The sequence below is a fragment of the Gymnogyps californianus genome, chromosome 2, assembly GCF_018139145.2.
Source record: "Gymnogyps californianus isolate 813 chromosome 2, ASM1813914v2, whole genome shotgun sequence".
NCBI lineage: Eukaryota > Metazoa > Chordata > Aves > Accipitriformes > Cathartidae > Gymnogyps > Gymnogyps californianus.
The window spans coordinates 76,348,587-76,371,236 of record NC_059472.1 but is presented as its reverse complement, the minus strand read 5'-3'; the positions used below and the strand labels follow the sequence as shown (position 1 = coordinate 76,371,236).

The window sequence follows — 22,650 nt, the reverse complement described above, 5'->3', positions numbered from 1 at the left end:
CTGGGTCCACGTTTAGCTTTGGTCCAGATATGACTGTGAGCAGTAAGTTTTAGAAGGGACGCTTTTCGACCAGTGATACGATACAATGTGTGGGACTGATGATGTCTTTGGTACACCCCTTCCCAAGTGTTTTGTGCATGTCTGCATGTATGTGTGCATGTGTACACCCATAACCAGAGTGTTTAATTCCACTAAAATTGTAGATACATATGAACCTGAGATGCTCCTTGCTGAATAGCAAATGTTATTCAACTTCATGGTTCCACTTTAGTCGGTCAGTCATTGGTCATACAGTATGTACGTGATGCCAAAAAATGTCTGCAGTCATATTCAGCCTATTACATTCCCTTACTGTAAAATATTCTTCTACCTTTTTTTTAAAAAAACTAAAAACACTCTCTTTGCATTTACTATTCCTAAAATGGAAAGAAGTTAACAAAGCCACTGATGACAAACTGTTAATTTTTCTCTCCTTTCACGTACATACAGATTAAAATCTCACATATCTGATCAGCTGTCATCCACATTTCCTTGCATTATCACAACAATTATTTATCTTGTGTTTGTTGTAGTGTCCATAAGGCACTAAGAGTTTCTCTGGCCTCTAGATAAGAAGCTCCCAAAGAAAGAATTGAGAGGCTGAGGTATAGAAAACAAGGGGGGCTTTCTAATTGTACGCAGCTGACTCAAAAACAGTAGTACAGTAGAAGTCAGTGGAAAATACACAGACTGGAGAGAGCAAGGGACTTGTAGTTGAGTGCAAGGAGGCCAGTCAGTGAAGAAAAGTTACTTGGGAAAAAAGCCTAGAAATGCTTATATGTAAACCAGAAACGAGAATGATGGCAGAGATCAAGTAAAGGACAGTGGGAAGCTGATGTAAGGTAAGTTAGGAGAGAGGTGAGTAATAAATATGTTGCAACAGTGGCTGAGGAGTCAGCACAGCGATGCAAAGAGGAAAATGACGTGAACAGATTGATGGGAAAGAAAGAAGATTTTGATGGTGATATTTTGTATATGTCAGTAGCACAGGTGGTATTTCCCATGATGTGTAAGGGGAGGAAACCATGGAACTTCGAGATGCTTTTGAGGTAAAAGCAGTAGAGCTTTGCTAAAAGGTGACAGAGTTCTTTTCTGAAGTTAAAAAATCTGAGACTACAGTTTAATGGATCAAAGACAATAAACAAAGGAAGATCTATTAAATGTTAGACATTATGTGGGATGGGAACAGCAATCAGTATTTCCTATGTTATACTGAAATAGCTGCTGATCAACTGTTTAGTGTGAGGTCCGTGATATTTTCTTAAGCACTGCTGGCACTGCAAAGTATGAAGAGCCATCTGAGAGCAAAATAGCATTGTGGGGGGTTTCTTGGGGCGGGGGGACTCGGTACGATAAGGATTGTGAAACAAAGCTGGTCACACTTAGTATTATAGTAGAAATCATGGTTTGGGGGAGATTTCTGGCTGTACAAAAGAACATCCATTACCCTTTTGTGCCTCTGGAAATTTACCACGCTTCAGGTGATAAATCTTCACCATCCTCATCTTGATCAGAACTTCTGTTTTCCAAACTGAATGAGAACTACTCACCTAACAACTTCACAATCCTGCAAGCAAACCCTCTGGACACTGTGCCCAGGCCATTCTCTGAAGAATTAGGACTACAACATAAATCTTGCGGTGGAAAGGCAAGAGGAGCACCTGCCTGGCGCACACCAGCTGTTGTAGCGAATATGCATGCTCTGTGCTTAAAACTTTTTTGTTGATTCTCAATTTGCGAAACTTTTCTGTTGTATTTTTGTATTTACTTATCATCACCTGCCTGGTAATGGACTGAAGCAGCATGAATGTGGCATGCTGTCTGTTTTGAGGATTCAGGTTGGTAAGACTGCTGCAGGAAAGCAATAAATGGGAAATGGTAATACACAGCAGTAGAAACATTGTACCTCCTGCAATAACAATTACTATATGTATTTAAGAACAAATCTGAAGGAAACCATTCGCTGTGCAGCCTTGTTACATGCTTCCCACAATAAACCTGATAGCAATGGAAAAGTTTCTTTAGTAGATTTAGTCTGAGATAAGATTTAGCTGGCAAGGAATTAGACAACTGTAAGACCACTTGTTTTTCTTGCTATACATTGCTCTACCTTATATCCTTTACAACCCACTTTGGCTCATCCAGAATTCCCAGTAACGTCAGTGGAAATACTGCAAGAAAAGGATTGTAGAATCTGGCTCCTCAGGCAAGTGCCTAAGTGTATATCTGCAACTATCCCTTAACAGATCTGCTGGAAGTAGCTCTAGCCTTGGTGAGCATCACTGGGACAGTGGAAGTCTCTTCAGACTACCCACCGCTGCTATCCCAGCAAGAAACTTGCTGTACGTGAGAGCAGGCTGCCAGCAGTGAGCTCAGTGCTGCCGTGACTATACCGCTAGTAATTCTCAAGGGTGTCAGCCATAGAAGTATCTTCACAACGTCTTTGAAGTCCTGAGAGCTCCTATGAGCTGTTAACAAACCTAAGCGCAGCGAGTTGCAGAAAATGCTTAACATCTCACAAGATTTGACTTCGGCAGGCTCAGCTCACACATGTCCAGCAACTTGATTCTGACCTTAAAACTCTTATTGAAAGTTTAATGAGAAATCGCAGTGTGAAATCTGCCTTTAAAAATATGTGCCAAATCAGCTCCCCCCTCATAGGCTGGAGCACGCTCAGAGCTGCTGGCCTGCGGGCCCTGCGGCAGCTGGAGCACAGGAGAGCAGCAAACAGCACCTGAAAGCGCGGTTCCTCGGTGGAGTGTCGGTCCTTTTACTTCAAAATATCCGGACGCACGTATCTGTGGAAAGTTGCTGCATTCCCTTGAGTTAACCGGCTTCCGCTTTTCAAGAGGGTGGTTGGTGAAGCTCTCCCTGCCTCTATTTCCCAGTCTCGCTGAGGCAGAGCTCTTTGGGATTTCCTGGAGAAAGGTACTAACTGCTAAGCGTGTGGTGGCAGCTTTTTGTGGATCGATCTTTTTTTTTCTTTCTTTCCTTTTAATGCTGGGGTGTGATTCTACTGATCAAGTGTTCTAGTTTCCCTGTATGCAAACCTTTTGGAAGACGTGGGGGGATTCTGGAACAAATAAGAGGAGAATTTGGCTCTGGGTTTCAACCCTATCAGATCCATAAAGTCTGCTTGTAAGTTGTAGTAAAAGGAGGGTTCTGCATCTCTGTAAAGACACAGTGAGAAAAATGAAAAAATTGAGGAGCTCTAGGTATACCTAGTTCATCTCAAGCGTACCCAGACATTATCCTAGCTTGTGAAGCACACAGCAATCACATCTGCAGAGCTTCTCCGAGGGAAGGAGTGCCTGAAATAAATCCCCAGGTACAGTCTTGCCATTTCTGTTCTAAAAGAAGCCCAACTTAGCACTGGAGACCTCATTTTGTTGTACAGTATAAACTTTTAGTAAGTAGCAGATGATTTCTGTTCTGAAAAGCTTGCATTATAAGGCCCTGATCTTTCCAATGCTTACATGCTTGCTTAACTTTGCATCTCTGAATTGTCCCTTTTAAGTCAATGAGATTACTCACATGCATAAAGTTATGCCTAAATTTTTCGTAATATGAGAGCACAGATAAAGATAGGATGTGAGAAAGGAAGTCTTATTATCCTCGTCTTGCAGATGAGGAACTGAAGCACAGCAAAAATGAGATCCTGATCCTCCACAGAGTGTACATGCGCTTAATTCTTAAGCATACGAGTAATTTCCGTCAGGTTCACCGTGCCCTCTGGACTGAAGCGTAAGGTCTGGATTTCAGTGACTGTGTCTGCCGCCGATTTTAAGTAAGTTACTTAAGTTCTGATCCCGCGGTGTTAAATTCAAGTGCTTAAAAAGCACGGGACACGCTTTCCATGGGATGCGAATGACCAGGTTGAGATAAAGGAGGATGATCTGACCCCTTTAACCTTTGCACTGAGGCGTTACAGGTGGATGTCTGCGACTGACGGCATGTGACATCCAGCCGTATCGTTGTGTCTGGGTGCTGCCTGCCGCGCCGAGAGACCTCAAAGTCCCGGCGCCGCATCAGCCCGGACCCGGCAGCGCCCGGCGGGCCGGCGCGGAGCCCGGCGCCCCTCCCGCGCCTCCGGCTCGGCGCAGCCGGCGGGCCGCCCCGGTAAAACACCTCGCCAGGTACAACCCCTCCGCGGGGGCCGCCGGCCGCCCCGATGCCCGCCCGGGCGCGCCGCCGCCACCCGCCTGCCGCCGTCCCGGGCGGCGGCACCTGCCGGGGCGGGGGCGCCGGCGTGCGCGGGTGCGGAGCGGGCGGGCGGGCGGCCGCGCGGGGCGGAGGGCGGGCGGGAGCGGCGGGGGAGGGACCGGGCGCGGAGCCGCCGCCCGCGGGGCAGCGCCGGCACATGGAGCGGCGCCGCGCCGCGCCGCCACAGCTGCCGCCCGCCCCGGCCCCGGCCCCCGCCCCGGCCCCGGCCCCGGCGTAGCAGGTACCGCGGGGCGGGGGGGGTCCCGGGCGGGCACCTGCCCCAGCCCCCGGGGGCGGGCGGGGGGTCAGCCCCGAGCGGCTGCGGCGCGGGGGTGAGGAGGGGCCGCGCGGAGCCGGCGCTGCCGGGGAGAAGTTGCCGGGAGCGTAAAGTGGGAGACTGCGGAGCCCAACAGGCAGGTCCTCCCATCCCATCCCATCCCATCCCATCCCATCCCTTTCTTCCCCTCCTGCCCGTCCCACCCGCTTTTTTTTTTTTTTTTTTTTAATTTGAAAACATTGCGCCGCAGTTTGGGTGTAATCCAGGCGTTTTGGAGCGCTGCCTTAAAATTTCAGAGATGAGTAGCCGTAAGGAGCTGGCCGAGAAGGGGTGTTCATTGATTCAAAGGGGAGGGAAGCGGCGGGGCGGTGGAAACGTTGCCCCCACGCAGGAGCGAGTGCGGACCGGTCTGTTTTCGCCTCCTCGAGTCAGCTACAGCACTTCGGTTCATTCGAAGCCCGAGTTCAAATTGCTTGCGTCTGTAATGTGCAGAGGGGAGGCAGGTGTGGAGGTTGTAAAAGCCATTAGGAACTTGTAAAATTAGCAGCCCCTGTGCGCTTGAGGGGAACGGCGTTAGAGGAGAAGTTGCTGACTTGCGAATAGCGGTGCCACCAGAAGTTTTCCTCCTTGCGATACAGCCTGTCACAGCTCGAGGTTTTCTTTCACCCTGCTCCGCAAAGTTACCCTCTCTGTGAAGGGACGGTTTCGCTCTGTAGTCGTTATTAAAGAAGATGCGTGTAGTTAGAAACTGTATGTGTGAAGAAACGACTTCCTACTGCAGCAGTCGATTCTAAGGAAACTTTTAATTTTGTGCTTCAAGAAGCCTGATTACTTCTTGGATTACTTTTCTACCTTGGTCTAGAAGGTATGGTAATGCTGCCAGACGTTGTGCAAAGCATTCTGCTTCCAAAATTGTTAAAAGTTAATAATACTGTGTCAGAAAAAAATTTGTAGCTTATGATTGCAAATTGTCACAAAAAAGTGATGTTTGGTGGAATGCAAGAATTTTTAGACTGGTATGGCCACTGGCTTAAACTATGTAAATTATTGTAGAGGAAAATAATGTTGCTTCTTTTTTCTTTTTCTCTTTTTTTCTTTCTTTTTTCTGTTTTGGTTTTTTTTTTCCTTGCACTGAGTCTGCTTACACACATAAGTGCAAGTAGTGTTTTCGAAGGACTTTGTGTGGGGATCAAAAGTTAGAATGAGAGCTTCCTGACTAGGTATTTTTCTTTTCAATAGCTAGATGCTACCAAGGTTACATCCATATGCATTTACTGTCCAGCCATACAAAAATACCCAAATGAGATAAACCAGGTATCTAATCCTGATTATATTTCATGCATTCACATTAATAACCCATTTGCTAGACTCTACTAGTCTAGTTTTAAAATTGGAAGCTGTAATGCATTGTAAGGGCCAAATCCTTTAAAGGACGCACTCTGTTAGCTTCAGCTGACTGCTCACATCAATTGTAACTCACATGCATACTGGAGTACCATGTAGTATGACTCTGTATTAAACATTATAAATGATCATTGAAATGTAAAGAAAAAGCATATTAATATATTGCATTTAGAAATAAGTACTAAAATTCCTTCCAAATACTTGGAAAGACTTTATCTGAATCAACTAAGCAGGGGCATGTTCTGAGTGGCTTGCAGCACTGCTCTCTCGCCTTGCTAGTGAATCGCATAGTTTAAGGTGTTCAGAGTCTTAGTGAAAGAGAAAAATCAAGGATGGGATGGCTTTCTTATATTAAAATGTAGTTGCTTCTGAATTTTCCAAACCAAATTTTTGCCCTTAGGTAACTTTGTTTATTCTTTCTCTTCTCTAATGAGGGAAATTGTAAGTCAAAAAAGTGAGAATGGATTTGTTCATGTTACCATGAAAAAGCCCAGTATCCCTCTTCATGGGTTAATATAATAGTAGCATACAGTAGTTCATAGTATGTCCCTTTTCCAAAAGGTGTCATCGCTCGCGTGCAGAAGCTTCTTTCTAATATTGACGTGCTCTGCTTTGATTTTAACTTATAAATGTTTGTTTTAAAACTGAATAAAAAATACAGGATATACTGCTTAGACTGCCATATGCCCCCACTCCCTCAGGATACCTCAATCCTTAGCAAAGCTCTACCAAGTTTTAGTTTGATGGCTGTATGCCTTATTGCTTTATCAAAGCCTTTGAAACTGCTGCATGTGGACACGAGAAACTAAGTGCAAGACCAAGAACTCTTAAAATGATATCTGTCCTTAGCAGAACTGTGTGGGGGAAGTGTCCAAAATACTGCAGAGCTCTGCACTTTCCTTAGTTCATGTTTCTATTATCCCAAACTCGCTTCCAACCTTAAAGATTTTCTCACAAATATTAATATTGGTGACTATCCATGTACCTTTTTTTGTGTGTGTGTAAAGTAGCCTAAGCTCAGAACTTGATATACTGCAAGTTTATAAAAAAATAGAAATTATATCCCTAAATGCTAAGGTAAATTTAAGATAAAAAGCCAAGGAGAAGGCAGGTTTATCCACTGAGTGAGAAGACTGACCGGACTGAAGTCAATGGAAGTCCAATGCTGGACATCCTCAGGAGCCAGGATTTCACACCTAACGCACTGATACCTGCAAGAGTCCTCTACCTCCTGGGTACGGCTTCCAGGGGAAGTGACAGGAACACAGAGGCATAACGTGGAATTGTATTGACTGTCCTAATTCCGTCAGGAAGGACTGGTGGACCCTGATAATTAAAGAGGGATCACTAATCTCTCTGGCACAACGTAATGATGGGAAGACAGGGCAGAGGACTCTTGTCTCTTTGCCCTTCATGCTCCCAGTAACTGGAGAAGCTTAGATGCTGAGCCTGTGTGCATCATTTATCCCAGCTGAGTATTTCTCAGGGTAGCTACCTAACTCCAAGTAAGCAAAGTGAGTTGGTGTATTTTTAGTAGGTCCCATACTTGGGAGTTGCAGTAGAGAGACAAGCTGTCATACACCTGTGACTTTCCACCTCAGCTCCCAGCTGCCAGTGCTCACTCTGGGAATGGTCTGGTTGCATGTTTCCTTATATAAGCATGAATGACACCTTTGTCATTTGTGGTACATGCAGTGTACAATAAAAAATGCAATAGACTCCATCTCGGCATTGCTTTAGCAGTTTTCCTTTCCCTTGTGGACCTTAATACCAAAAACCTGGTCTGCTTGCCACTTCCACTGCATAGCAATGCAGAAATGTAAGTGGAGAATCAATCCACAGAGTTTTACAACAATGCAAAACTTGTTTCTCATCATTAAAATTGGATAACTCCAAAATGAAGCCAAAAACATTTCCAGACATATTTTATTTGCGCTTAGGTACTTCTTACACTAATGCCACAATCTTGCAGAAAACAGGGAAATGGGTCCAGTCTGTATTTCAGCAACAGAAAGTAAGGGCATAATGAATTGTATGCTGTTCTAGCAGATCATTTTTGGCAACGTTTTCTTAAAAAGTCCAGAGGATATCAAAAGTCATGGATCACAGCCTAATTGTGTGGCTCTTTGTCAGGAAAAACTTCCACTGAAGACTTGTGGGATTTTTTTTTTTCCTCCTGTTTTATGTGCAAGAAGAGCTGGGTCCATAGTGAATTTTATTGTTTTTCAGTCAAGATTCACATATGTACTTGATTACATTTTGACCAGTCATTACTTTCTACTATTATTAAAAGTAATAGAATTAGACCAAAGAAAACACAGTAAAGTAGTAAAATGTGGTGTGGCAATAATGGGATCTTTGGAAAAAGTTGTCATCCTTACGAGCGTAAGGTGGGATGCGCTGCTGGCACTGTTGTGGGCTCCCCCGGAGTTCCCCTCCCAAGGGACAAACCCCACTTTTCTAGGAAGTATAAAATCACACAGAAAGAAAGGTTTGGGAATGATTTTTTCTTCTCAGAATCCTTCCCCCAAAAAAAGAAAGGGGAGGGGAGAAGGCTACGCTGCTGGACAAACACTGTTGGGTTAAATGCAGTTGCTAGATACCTTCAGAAGGATACCGGGAATACATTATGTCAATTGAGGAGTGGAAGGTAAGGACTCTCGTCAGTTTTTCTGGGAGTATGATTCTTTGGGAAGTGTTTTTAAATGCTTGCAACCCAATGCAAGAGTCAAAAGAGGAAAAACCTATTCCTCACTGGTATTTTTTTTCTGTAATCCGAAGATTTTTTTTTTTTTTCTCTCTGCGGGAGGGGAGCAGCATTTAGAGACAAGTATGAACTCAATCTGAGGCAAGATAGGCAGCCTTGGTCTTGTCAGCTTTATGGCAAATTTTAAACAGGAGCTACTTTAAATACCTTCCACTCATCCAAAGTAGCTGCAGGAGTTTTATCGCTCTAGTGGCTATCCAGCAAAATGGACTGACTTCAGCTGGGAAACTCCCTGCTTCCAAGGTCAACTCTGGTTTGTTGTCCCTACGTCTGTAATCTGTACATAAACATAACTACAACTTGGAGTCAGCAAGAGCTTTGTTTGCTTCCTAAATTTAAACAGAATTATGTTAGCCCCCGAGGGTATGTTGTGATGCATCTTTATTAAAAGCCCAAGAACTTCTGCCTCACCCTTCTCCTTTAAGACACACTTTCCTCCATGCTTTCAGCTGGTGAACAAGAATAGATAGCAGGTTTTTTTGCACTGAGCAGGTCACTACCAACACAGTGTGGTGACTGCAAAGGTAGGTCCTAGTCCTGAATAGATACACGCATGTTCTTAGCTTTATTTGTACTATTGCAAATTCATGGGGATAGGACAGTGCAGGTTTGGGACCTGCATGGCACGCTCATGCTTCTTGTATAAATGCCTCAAAAGGCCATTCAGACTGCAGTTTTTGAAGAGTAGTCACACTGAAATTGTCATATTTTTTTAAGCAGTGGGAACTGTCCACTTCTTTAACTTATTTTGAAGTGTATTTCACGTGAAAGATTTACATTTCTTCTTCTGATCCCAGTTGCTCTAGCTTTCTCAGTACGAGAAACTTGCTCTGTAAGACAGATCTGATTCCCCGCTGCATTGCTTCATTTTTCCGCTTGTGTCAACTCACTGAGAACAGTGGAGCAATTGCAATATAAAGCTGGAATTGTCCGTAGTGGATTGGGTCCAAAATATTTGCAAAAGCAGAGTGAGTTAACTGAAACATGTAGTGTGGAAAAACTTGCTAATTCATTTCAATTATAGTAATTTTAGGAGTTATTTTTAGATTTATTTAGGGGGGGGGGGGAAATCACACAGATCTCTAATATGCTTATTCAGGCTGATAATGTCCTTTAATAATCCGTAACAGCTTGAACAGTTTGAAGGGAAATTAGGAAGCAATTCTGTGATCATGAAGCAGTTATTGAAACCTCCTATAATTTGGACAAATCGACTACTGATATATTGTTGGGGATACTTGGCAATAACAATTCTAGACATAAAGGGATCCTTTTATGTTTTCTCTATTGCATATTTAGATATGCTGTGCTAAGGACATCCTATGCTTTTTAAATCATATATATATATATATGGATACAAAAAGTCCAGTTTTGCATCTGCTGCTTGCCTTGTCTCAAGTGAGAGCCCTGGAAGAATATTCAAGAGCTCAATTTGGCCACTTGAGAATGTGCTATGTTCTTAGATTGAGTGCCTTAATTTACACACCTCACCTTTTTTTAGTCAGTTTATTTATAAGATAGAAATGTGTGCGTTTTCTTTGTCATGGTGAATTTATTCCACTTTTCTGCTTGATTTTTAGTGAATAAAGGTGACAGAGTTTAATGAGTTAATAAAATGTGGCCTTAATTAGGAAAATTACCTTCATATTTTTCTCATATTGTGGAAACAATTTATAATGACTCTCGTTGCAATTCAAAAACTTGAAGGAAGAACCTTTTTCATATTTGCAATGATATCCAGTCCAGTAATTTGCACACAAAGTCAATAAAAGAACAGATTTTTTTTATCTCCTTTAACGATAAATTGTTACATGAATATAACATGCTCAAACACAGTAGAATGCTAAGAAGAGTGCATATGGAAAACACATACGTGCATACAAGATGCACTTTTTATAATTTGTCATTGCTTTGTAAAAGAATTCCTGAAGAACTGTGGATTATGTAGGATCTTTGAGACAACTTTTTTTACACCCTCACAATTGTTCACTAACACGGAACTTAATTTTACATGTACCAGACATATAAATGTTCCACATCTGCACTGTTAGCAGAGTTCTTTTCTTAATCTTGTGTGTTGAATTACAGTGCTTCCTTCATTTTGCAGACAGGAGCTCTCCATTGAAATTTGACTGTATGCTCATAATTGTATTGTCAATTCGTGTAGTTAACCAGAATTTACACTAGACAGGAAAAGAGAAATGACTGAATAAACTAAACATCTCCCTAGACTTTGTAGAAAATGCTGAATATGGAATTAGTGTAGAGGGAGAGAAATTGATCCACTTAGTTTTAACCTTTTTTCTGTTTTAATGCCATCCTTTAAAAGACCTGGAGGTTTGGGTTTTTTTAAAAACAGAAATGGAAGGACACTGAAGTGCTTATTATGACTCTCAGTTTTTAGTTTTCAGAAAGGACCACCCCTCATCTTTGTAGTTATTATTTACATTGAGCTGTGTGATGAGGCGGAAATTAAAAATAGAATTAAAATGGTTCTAAAGTAGAGTCATTCACAGAGATTGTGAAGTCTAGCATATTAAATTACAATAATAAAGCTAATTATCAGCTGCTTGCTGAGATATTGGATGCTTTTAATTAAAACTAGTTTGTAGGATTCTAGCAATTCAAGTATTTCCACTGGTTGTGCAATACATACTACCTTTTACCCATGTTTAACAGCCTTCCTGTTGTGTGTTCAGTAGTATGTAGCACATTCGTATGTGAAGTTAAAAGTCTATGAAAAGAAAAAAGACCATTAGGTCTTTTGTTTCAAAGGAAAATAAATGTTATATACTTTTACAGGGGTGTCTTTATTCATCTCCTCTCTTGGTTGTTGATTCAAACTCATTGACTTCAATGCAATGTTGATTCAAACTCAATGCAAGAGGCTTGGTTCTGCCAGGTCGAGACCCTCTGGTGCTATTAGAAATGCAGCTGTATTATCGTTCTGCAGGTAGATGCAACTTCCAACTTAAAACCAAAAAGACTGATAACACATACATGATGATACATATCACTCCTAACCTGTTGTTAATGTGCAAATTCTCCTTTCAGGTATGTTAAGAGCTATAGGTGTTCAACTGTACTGTGTTTTTCAGGCTGCAGCCTGGTTTTGCTTTATTAATTTATTTATTAAACTTCTCTTTATATGTCATGGGTGGTTGAATCTAGGACCCATTTTAGGAGCTTTGCTTCAATTTAGGTTGTAAAGTGGGTTGGGGTTTTATGTTTTTGGTTGTTGGTTTGGATTTTTAGTTTGCTAAAGCTGCAGCCTATGTGATGAGGAGCCAATGAGACATGTCAAAGACCACAAAGACGAGACGTGCTCACACACGAGCACTCCGTTAGGGCCAGCTGCTCCAATGACCTGTGTGAGCGGTCCCTTTTCCTGCCGCGGGGCTGCTTGCACAAGCCGGGGTTGTGAAATCGGCCCTTTCCCCGCGGTGGCTGTGGAAGCAAGGCTGGGGTTTGCCTCTTTGCTTGTTTGTTTTATCGCAGTTAACCCAGAGCTGCCGCCGCTGAGGAACACGTGTTCCCCTCTCTTTTTATACTTGCAAAAGCACCTGCAGAACACCAGGTCCCTTGTAGAAGGTTTCTTCTCCTCCCCTCCAGACTTCATGAGCGCTTATATTTTCTGCTCTGAGGCTTCATGGAAAAGGGTACCTGCCCCCGCGGGCTGCACTCAAGACAGAAGTGTTCCTTCAGGGACCTTTCTGTCTGCTCAGCGAGGCTACACCTACAAATAGTCAGGAAACACGCAGCTGGAGGTGGTGTACGTTTGTGGACTCCTTGCACGGAGGTGGTGTACGTTTGTGGACTCCTTGCACCACCAGAGGCAGAGCTATCTGTAGATGGAAGGACAGCTCTGAATTTAGGTGTGCTGGTGTAAGTCCAAAGTGGCTCCACAAATGTCAAAACTTGTGATTTCATTTCCATGCTGTAAGTGAGGTCCCATTGTGCTCAGTGTGAAGCACGTGTTGTCCCAGAGAAGTCAGTACATACATAGCCTGTGAAACAAAGAAGATGGATTAAGTCATTCCATTGAATTATATCAATGGCCCAATCTTGCGATCTTTTAATATCCTAAGAGAGCAGGGTTTGTAGAAGGACTTACACGTTTTTTTGAATTGATAAAACACTGTATAAATGCTAAGCATTCATTTTCCTGACAAGGAGGTTTACTTTTAAATTTGCATTGTAAAACAGGAGATGAAATAATAAACCAAGACTTGCAAATAATTAATTTGCTGTATTCTGAAAGATTAGAAAATCTTGACCTTGGAATGACTTCTTCCTATTTACACCCGGAATCCTAAAAGGTCCCGAATCCACTTCTGGTTGTAATTGACACCAGGTATAAATGGAGCAGTACCTCAGTGACCCACGGGGCATATTTTGATATATTCTTAAGACATAGCACAAGTTATATTGCAGAGAGAGTTGGAAGGAGGGAAATCAGTCACATGTAAATTTTCTTTGGGCTCAAGGTGGTAACCTGGACAAATGCTGACTAATTTAAATTCAAAATTTTTGTGTGAGCATGGTCAGTTAGGTGCTTCCTTATTTAAAACAAAATCAACATAACCATTCAGGTTTTTTGTGTGTTGATTATTATCAGCTTAAGATTGCAACACTTGATTCTTTTTCCAAAGCATTATGGTAGCTTCATCTGTGAATCTGGTATTTGGAGTCTGAAGAGGAAAACGTACAGGTTAGAGTTCTGTGTCTGAAAAGACTTGAAGAAATAGTTTTATCTATTTTGAAGGGAGCTTTGTAGCCCTTTCAATAAGGGGCCAAACTTTGAAGCTATTTGGATTCCTAAATAGAAGAAATATCTGTTATAACCTAGGTGCTGATCCCTTTCCTGCTATAAATGAGAGCTACACACATTCAGCATTTGAGAGCAAGATTGCTTTGGTCAGCTGCCCACCCAGCTTTTGATTTCTAACTTTAGGCTCCTAAATTAGCTGCTAAGCTAAATAGATGCAACTGTATTGAAGAAGACAGTGAAGTCATACACACTTCTTATGCTAGTGATAAATTTGATTCTGTAGATACAACTTACAATGAAAAATTGCAAAACAATTCTCTTTCTTGCCAAAACGGACAGTTATTTAAGGTTTCATGTCATAAACATTTCTAAATTAGTGTTCTTTTAGATAAAACTTTGTAAAGATCTATTAATTTACAAATTGATATTAAGTAGATACTTTGGTGCAAATCCTTATATCCGTACATAGGGCGCTCTTGCTTTCCGGGAAGTCAATGACAATGTTTCTGCAGATTCTAGAGCAGAGGAGGATAGGGAGGAAAAACAGGGCATAGTTTCCTATTCATAGATTTACCATACCAGAGGCAAAGAGGTAAATTCTACACTTAGCACTTAAAATTTAGCCCAAGACACGTTATGCCCAAGTCCAGTGTGAAAAACCTTTTAACAGTCACAGAACCAAAACCAATGCACTGCTGTAATTGCAGAATTGGAGCGGGGGGTCCTGTCATGTATTCTTTGCTGATACAGAGCCTAAGCTGAAGTTAGCTGGGATTTCATTAGTATTTACTAGATACCACAGGATGCTATAGTGTTAGAGTACAATTTTCCCCTGGGACGGATTCAAAACACCCTTTAGGATTTTTTTAAAGTTCTTTTTTTTGCTTTTATCGATTTGCTTACTGTTTCTGGATCTTAATCTACATTTAGGAACCATGCTTAATTGTTCTAAGTAATCATTGGGGGAAAAAAATCTTTCCCTCATCACTTTTCCACCAGTTCTATTTTCTCTCCATGTTTCATCCCCAGGAAATGGATCAACTTTGCCAAATGTCCTAAAATCACCTAATTAAACCCTGAAGTCATCCCTTTGAGACCTGATGGCATCTGTTTCAGGACAGGCAGTCATCCAGCCTCACAGAAAGCAAGCCTAGGAGTATTCCACTAAAACCAATATAAACCAAACTGTACTCCAGTTTACCTCCATTAAAAAAAATAAAACAATCTGTACTCTAGTTTACCTCTCCATTTAAGAATTGGGAAGTGTTTTCAAACTGAATTCTGCCTGATGGCAGCAAGAGGCAGGAAGGAATACAGCTGAGAAGTGTGCTACTTAAGTTGCAGAAATGCTGAACATAAAGGCTTGTCATACCAAAGGCAGGCAAATTCAGGAATACAAAAACAGATGAAATTTTCTCCTTTGCCACCTCCTCCCCTTGTCGCTCCCAGTCCTGCTGAAGCCCTAGCAATAGGGAGAAGGCAAGTACAGTCAGAATAAAGTGCCCTTCATGAGTGTGGCTCCCTTCTGGTGGGTATTTTCTTGGGATGTTTTCTTTGGTTGGCTGGGGTTCGCTGTACTCTGTGGAAAAATGTGTAGTAATCAACTGATTAATAGTAGCCAGGTGACCCTTGAAGGCAGTAATAGATGCACGGGCATTTCTTTTTTTCTTCCTTTGTGTTCAGTCATGCTTGCAGGAGAAATAAGGGACTATACCGAGCACTTGTACCATACCACCTGCCATAAATACACCACGTTTCCAGTAACTGAGCAGGCTACCATTATAGGGTTTTCCCTCCTGCAAGAGAAGCTGCATTTCCCACTGACTACTTCATTAAAAATGGACCTATTGAAAGCTCTTCAGTCCCATAGGAACTAATGCAAATTGTTGAGTGGTAGGTGGCTTTTTGCGCTTTGCATGGCTGTAGTCATTTCTGAGAATTATATATAGACATTAAACAAATTGCTTGTCTGGAATTAAAGTTTAAGAGCAGAATAAAGCAAGACAGAGCATTATTGGATATTAAGCAGTGCTATGGTACGTGTGCAACAGGCAGAATGCTCTGCGAGACTACTAAACTTTTTTTGTAAACTGCATAGACCAAAATCTGTTCCCCAACCTATCTGTCTGCAGTCCTGCAGTCTACACGCTCTGTTTTTGCAAGTCTAGCACGGACCTGGTGAGGGAAGCCAGCTTTTGCGGGGGGCGGGGGCAGCAGTATATTTGATCTCAGATGTACTGATGACATTCAGAAGCAAGTGAGGAGACCATAAAACTTATGAAATGAATAAATATGACCACGGCTATTACGCTTTCCCACTGTAGCTTGTTGGGTAGCAGGTTGAAGATTTGGGGCGGGGGGGTGGGGTGGAATTATGGAAGCTGGGCTGAAAAGATTAGGATAAGGTTTGAACCCTTTCTGTAGGAACTCAAGCTACATCCTCCTCTGCTTCCAACCCTCGAGAAAATGCATCTTCTTTAGTTCCAGGAAACAGGGTTTATGGGGCAGGTACCTCAGTTATAAGGAACAGCAAAGAGCCAGCTCCTCTGCTTGGTAGGATGTGAAGCCAGCCACACCAGCTAAAGACGTGACCTAGCATACCATGGCTGAACAAAGAGCTTGTAGGCTTTTTGTCCCCTCCCCACCTGAGGCTACCTCAGCTGCCCACACTATACTTCAAGGTGGGGACTAGGTTGTGCTGGGACTACCTGCTCCGGCAGCACATCTATTATCCAAGGGGCCGCCAGCTGTCTGCAGCCGGCGCTCGAGCCCTGGGACCTGCATGGTCCCCTTCCGACTGAAAACCTGAATTTTGTTTCTACCCCACTAACCCTCCGCACGCTTCTCCCTGGTGCTTGTGGTCGCTGGTTGCTGGCTCCTCGGAAGATGGTGTGTCGCAAGCGGAGGGCAGGAGCTTCCCGGTATCGCTCACCACGCTGTGGAGCCAGCCATCTGTCAGCAAAACAGGAAGGCACGGGTTCCCTTTCCCTCCTGGGCTCGTTTCGCTATTTTCAGGAGCTGTACTTCTCCCCCGTGCAGCACCGGGCTGGTGCGGTCTGAAGGAAGGGCTCCCGGGCGAGCGAGGGGCCAAAGCCTGAAGCTGCTGCTCTGCCCATCTGCCGCGGCTGGAGGTGTATTCATTATTAATGGAGGTAGTGGCGGTTGCTGCTCAGATATGCAGCCCTGCCTGGGTAAATGAGACATTCTTCAGCAAATTGCTTCGTTTTTTGATTGCTGATTGTACGCGTGTCACCAAGCTGACTCAAGGTTCATCGATGCATGCTCAGTAAATTAGAAAGAACATAACTATGGATCAACCAAGAGAATGAATTCTGTGCCTACAATGACCCAGGGCCATTTAATTTTCTGCTTAATTTTGTTGCAGTCAGTTTGCATTTTGGGTTATTATGCAGTAGGAAATTAACAATAAATAACAAATTTGGTCCTCCTGTGCTTGTAATGATATTTTTATAAATCTTTGTAATGCTGTTTTTAAAAGGATCAAGGTCTGTGCCAGTCTGATACTCCAGCAAGTATGCAGGGAGGAAATAAAGAGAAAAATACATTATTCTTCCCAGATAATCTTATAGTTAAATAGCAAAGGTGGTTTTTTTTCTTTCCCCTTCTTTCTCCTTCTCTGTGTGTGGGGGATTGGGTGTTTTTTTCTTTTTATCTGTGTGTGTGTGTTATTTTGCATTAACTTAAGGCCTTTCCTCTCTTCTCAGATAACTTGAGGAAAATGGAAACAGATGAGGCTCAAGATATGTCCCAGGTTTCAGGTGAGGTCCTTAACGAATACTTCTACAAAGAAAATCCTAAATTCCTGCTCATCTTTCTAGCACAGTACAATGTTTTTCTTGTTGTCAATAAAATTGCTTTGGGTCTTTTTTAAAACCAGAGTGGGAATTGAGATATAATTAATGATATCACTTGATATCAAGCCCAACAGTGCATGGAGTTTTTAAAAGGAACTGGGTAAATAAAGAAGTCAAGGGAATATAGAAGCATAGATGTAATTTTGCATTAAACCTGTGGCAGTGTATCCCTGAAGCATGGTCAGGTGCACATTTACACTCTTTCTTCTGGGAGCAAAATTCTGATTGTTACAAAATAAATACAGAACAAACAAAGTTCACCAGGTGGGAGGGGGCAAATACTAATTAAAAGCAAACAAACTGTATTTACCACATAAGGTTATTTGACTTTTTCCAGAGCATTCAGTTTTACTTATAAATATTTAAAAAAAGAAAAAAAAGGACTGATCGACATGAGGCTTTACGCTTGTAACTGTTTTTGTCCAAGATGATAATATTTCCAAAAATTTTTAAACAGCAGAGAAATTAGGTTTCTAAAACTTGCCCTGTAGTGGCCTGGATAGGATTTTGCAGTTTTACCCCATATTGATATTCCTATGGGGGGTTTTATTCTTAACTTCCTTGGAAATTGGCTCAGCAAGATAATACGTATTCATACTGTTGTGCCTCCGCAGTTGAAAAAGGACAAATTAGTCTCTTTCCTAGTTTCCCTGATATGTTGGCAGCTGCAACAGTTAATGGCTTTCAGTTTTCACTTCTAGTGTTCAGCCTGGAGCACAACAGCCCCATGACCGAGGCCGCTCCCGGCAGATACCTGGGCGTTTGGCTTTTTCTCAAGAGGCAGCTCTTGGGCACTGCTGGCTCAGGACCTGGAGGCCAGCTATAGGAGATCATGAAGGTCTGGGTACAGTGTCGGTGGCTAGGTTACTGGGTTTTCCTGAAATATATGAACACAATTTTTTTCTTTTTTTTTTTCCTTCCTCCTTTCTAAAACTGTTGAGGAGTTTTCTCAAAAATTGGAACCCAGAACTTTTAGTGTCATCTGAAAATTGAAAATCAAAGATATTTTCTGTCTGAAAGAACAACAATATAATAATCCTTCATGCCAACAGAAGATTATCAGTTACATTTAGTATAGGGAAGTCATTCCTAGTCAGCCCTGTGGAGGAACGTTGCACTCCCCTCCTCAGGTAACAATTTTAAAATTGTAACTGGATATACTTACACATCAATGTTTTGTCACACACTGAAACGATTTGTAAATGAAATAAAACCTGTCCTATACATGGTGTGCTTGGAGCATGTGTAGCCCTAGCAGAAAAAGCAGTGGGGTTTTAATCCTTTATGCAGACAGAGCACCGTGGATCTTCTCGGAGCAGTGAGAGGCGCTGTGATTCGAGCCCAGCTCCTCTACCTGCTGCAGAAACCCTTTCCTGCTTGCGTGAGCTCCTTGGGGCAGGAGTGCTGACCTCCTCTTCCTCTGCAGCAGCACAGGCTCCCCTGGATATACCACAAAGGTTAGGTGTGGGTTCTTTACAACAGCATTAATTTGAGCTCCACACCTGCTACCTCTTACCAGAGCATTGCTTTTTTTTCCTTTTGACATGGAGAGGAGCGGTGTGGGAGATGCTGCCTTGAGTCAAGGAGTGGATTAGAAGGTCACACACGTTGCCTTCCTTATGGTCTGCCTCTCCCCTCGAGGGAAGATTTGCAAGAAACTTTCCATTTTGAATGTTTGTGTATATGTAAATATATACATAATGTAAGCATATCTATGTATATAATTTGTAGCTCTCAAAGTTTTCCAGGATTTGAACCACTGTAGTACTTTCCAGTTCCCTTTAGCTTTTCTAGCAAATCATGCTGATGAGAATAGTACTCTTCTGTGATGAGAGAGGGTTCTCTTAAAAAAAAGAAAAAGAAAATCAGTGTAAGAGGAATTTTGCCTCTGATAAGAGGTAGACCCACATAAGGAGATTACAGAAAAAAAAAAAATCTGCTTTGAACTCTTCCTGCTGTTCCTGTCACTGAGCATCTGGTACTTTCTGTAAGCAGAGGCTGTGAGTTGTATTGGGTTGTTAGCTGGATGTGTGAACAACTGGCCAAAGAAAGAACTTGCTAATTTACTTTCATTTATGATCTGAGTTGTGTGTGTGAACTCAGCCTTCTGGAAACAGGAGTTTGTCAGTTTAGGTTCCACAGATATTGGCTCTTCGTAAGCTCTTACTAGACCTCAAAAGTAGAGGATCTGAAGGGATGTTACCTACTTCTTTCTCATAGGCTGGTGAATCCAGAAAGGAGTTTTCTCCCTCTTCGCCTCCTCCTGGGGTTCTACGTGCTTCTAGGATGCTTCCTTGCATGATGAGGGAGCTGTACTATATATTGGGAACCAGTTAGACAATTGCACAGTTTCAGGAGTGTGAGATTGTCTTGTCAGCCGAAAAACACTTTTATTTATTTCTCCTGCTCTATGAGTAATACTTGTCAGGTGTAGCTTACTCTCTGAGCCTATGGAATTAGGTGACTTGGTTCACTAGCACACTTGGTTGTGTTTTAAAAAAAAATAAACCAAAAAATAAAAGTAGTTTGGGGGGGTTTCTTTGGGGTTTTTTTTGTTTTGTTTTTTAACCCAGAAATAAATTAGGTCTCTCGAAACAGTCTTCTCAGCTCAAAAGCAGTGTTTTGTAGCCATGTGCTTTATGCAGCTGTAGCTGACTCAGGTGGGGCAGGGGTGAGCTGGGCCAAGAGAGTATAAAACTAGCATGAGTGAGCCAAATCCTGCGTGTGCACAGGCATTCCCGCTTCTGGGAATCCAGGCATGGCTGGCTCCTAGAGGAACTGAAATACTGTGTGACTAGCGCAGAGTTCACAATTTTTATTTTTCTCCTGAAAGTGATATTTCATGAGGCAAGCAGTTGCAGTTCTGAAATGAGGAGAGAGCTGACATACATTTAACCAAACGGTATCCGGCACCCGTACAAGAGTCAGAAAACACAGATAATATCTCACTTAACAAGCAGTATTTTTCCTGCCTTTTTTTTTTTCTTTTTTTCTCAGTTCTAGGGCCTAACAGTTAAGGAAGGTGAAAAAACAGTACAAATGTTTCCACATCTAACATAAAAAGATCCCCTAGCACCAACCAGGCTGTGCCGTGCTCTGCAAAAGCAGGAAGAAGAGTTTTGCATTTGATGTTCTTGCTAGGTCCTGGGAAGGTGGAAATGAGTGTATCCTGGGCTGGTATCTCCCACCTGAGAGCCTGGCTCCTGTCCCAGAGCAACGCTCTTCTCACTGGAGGTTTGAGGTTCTACTAGTGAAAAGGGGATGTGAATTGGGTTGTGACTTTCATCCAGAAAAATGCATATGTTGCTTTTCTTGCATAACTTCTCCAGTGATTCCAATGTTTCCATAGGAAACAACCCTCAGGTATTAAGTACACCCAACATTAGTTTGTGAAAGGATAAAAAACGAGATTTCTGTAAGAAATCCTGCCCTGGCTTTCTTCTTAACAGTCATAACTTGAGCAGCATCATCCTGGCACGAACTGAATTGCTCTCAGAACTGAATGGAGATGTTAAAGAAACACCAAGCTATGGACTTTGGTAGGAATAAAGGATGCATAAAACCTTACTGGGCTGGGCACTTTGTTCCCTTCCTCTCTTTCCTCATGTCTTTAACTATATTGCTAGGGCAGAGATGAGAAAACTCAAGTAGAGAGAAGCTGAGGGTCTTACCAGGCACTGTTGATAGGTTAGGCACTTCTCTGACAATTTTCATACAGAAATGGCAGTGTTTGGAAATCTGAGACCATCTTTCAGAGCTTCAGGATGAACTGGGGGAATGTATGATACAGCCTGCAGTTGAAGTTATCTCCATTTATGACTTAACCAAGGGCACCATGAATCAGTGGCACTGCCAGAAACAGAACTTCAACTCTACAGCTCCCTTATCTTTTTCATTTGATATGTCAGGTGACTCTTTATAAAAAAATAAAAAAAATTAAAAAAAGACACCCTCCCCCCCAAGATTAGATTGCATTGTTTATGCTTCACTTCTTATTTTTGAGCAAAAATATAAAATGGGAATGGAATAAATCTATGGTACTTTGCTCTGTTATGTGACATTTTAATAATTTACCCCAGTACTTGCCACTAGGTGGGTTTTTTTTTTAGCTCCATCACTTCGACCAGTTATTGTTCTGGACGCGCCTGTTAGAAATTAAATGGGAAACCGTTCCCTCCTTTCCCCCACCCCCTTTCCATTTCTAAATTCATTGGCAAAAGGATGTTATTGAGATTGCATATCTGTAAGATTACCATGCAGTAGTGAACTTATCATGGTGCAACAATTTAGATGTAGTTAAGGCATGAAATACAAATATCATGCTCTAGAATCCAAGACACAGACCTCAACAAATGTATTTATTTTAAATCCACTATTTTTACCCTGCCTTTTTGCATGCAGGGATTTCTCAATCATGTGTAACAGGAAGAAATCAAATGATATTAAATGAGTCATGAAAGCCAAGTTTACTAAGTTTTCTTAACTGCAGTCTCCTGCAAAGAGGGACACGTACCAGATCTCCGGCTTCTGCCCCACCAGGTCCGTGAGGCTAGTCTGATTCAGGCCACCTGGGCAAATGGCTATTAATTTAACAAGTAGAAAATTGATATCTGTTTAGTGAACCAAACAGTTCACCATAAACTGCAAAAGTACTGATCTACTAACAGGTTTCTATTCCAAAAGACTGCTTTGACTTATCTTCAAAGCATCCTACTTAGCCTGCTTATTGTAGGATGCCTAATTACACACTAAGAAAGTTTTGATTTTGTTTGCTACCTGCTATCTCATAGGTCTGATATTATGTGTTTATATTGGTTTGTAGCCAAAAAAGCCTTCAGGTTTTTAGGGTAAGTGTTCTTCTGAATCTAGACTAAGTCAAGGCATCAGCTTCCGTTGTTGTAACTGGGAGTACAATTTGAACCTTGGAAGATGCAGGTGGCTTTTGATTACTATTACTTTTTAACAAATTTCTTTAACCTACATGTAGTGTCAAGAGAGCTGATTCTGACTAGACTGCCTCTTGCCCTCTGATTAAACTTCTGGTTTTTTGTTTTTGTTTTGTTGGAGGGGGGAAGTGTTGAAAAAGCTGAAATATTTCAGCTGTCTCTCCTCACCCATACATCCTATCTGTAAGAGATACCTCAGCTTGGCAGGATGGGACTTGCGTTGGAAAGTTGCTGGCAGTTCTTTAAGTTCCTTACATCGTATAAAAATAGTGCAGAAAACTACAGGAATAACTAAATAAGGAGCTAAACAGTGAATGGCAAAAACTGTTTTAATGAACTTACTTCCTGCTTTTACTTTCCTCTGCTGT

At 42.1% G+C, this 22,650-nt stretch overlaps 1 protein-coding gene across 4 annotated transcripts in view; it reads left to right on the top strand.

The window, feature by feature from the left end:
* The first annotated feature begins 5,137 nt into the window (after positions 1–5,137).
* IKZF1 (IKAROS family zinc finger 1) overlaps positions 5,138–22,650 on the top strand; it is a 67,706-nt gene continuing 50,193 nt past the window's right edge. For all 4 annotated transcript variants that reach the window (XM_050891929.1, XM_050891928.1, XM_050891927.1 and 1 more), the window contains exons 1-2: positions 5,138–5,384; positions 17,187–17,240. In XM_050891929.1, the coding sequence (XP_050747886.1) occupies positions 17,201–17,240 (40 nt within the window). In that variant the 5' untranslated portion in view covers positions 5,138–5,384; positions 17,187–17,200. The remainder of the gene's footprint in view (positions 5,385–17,186; positions 17,241–22,650) is intronic.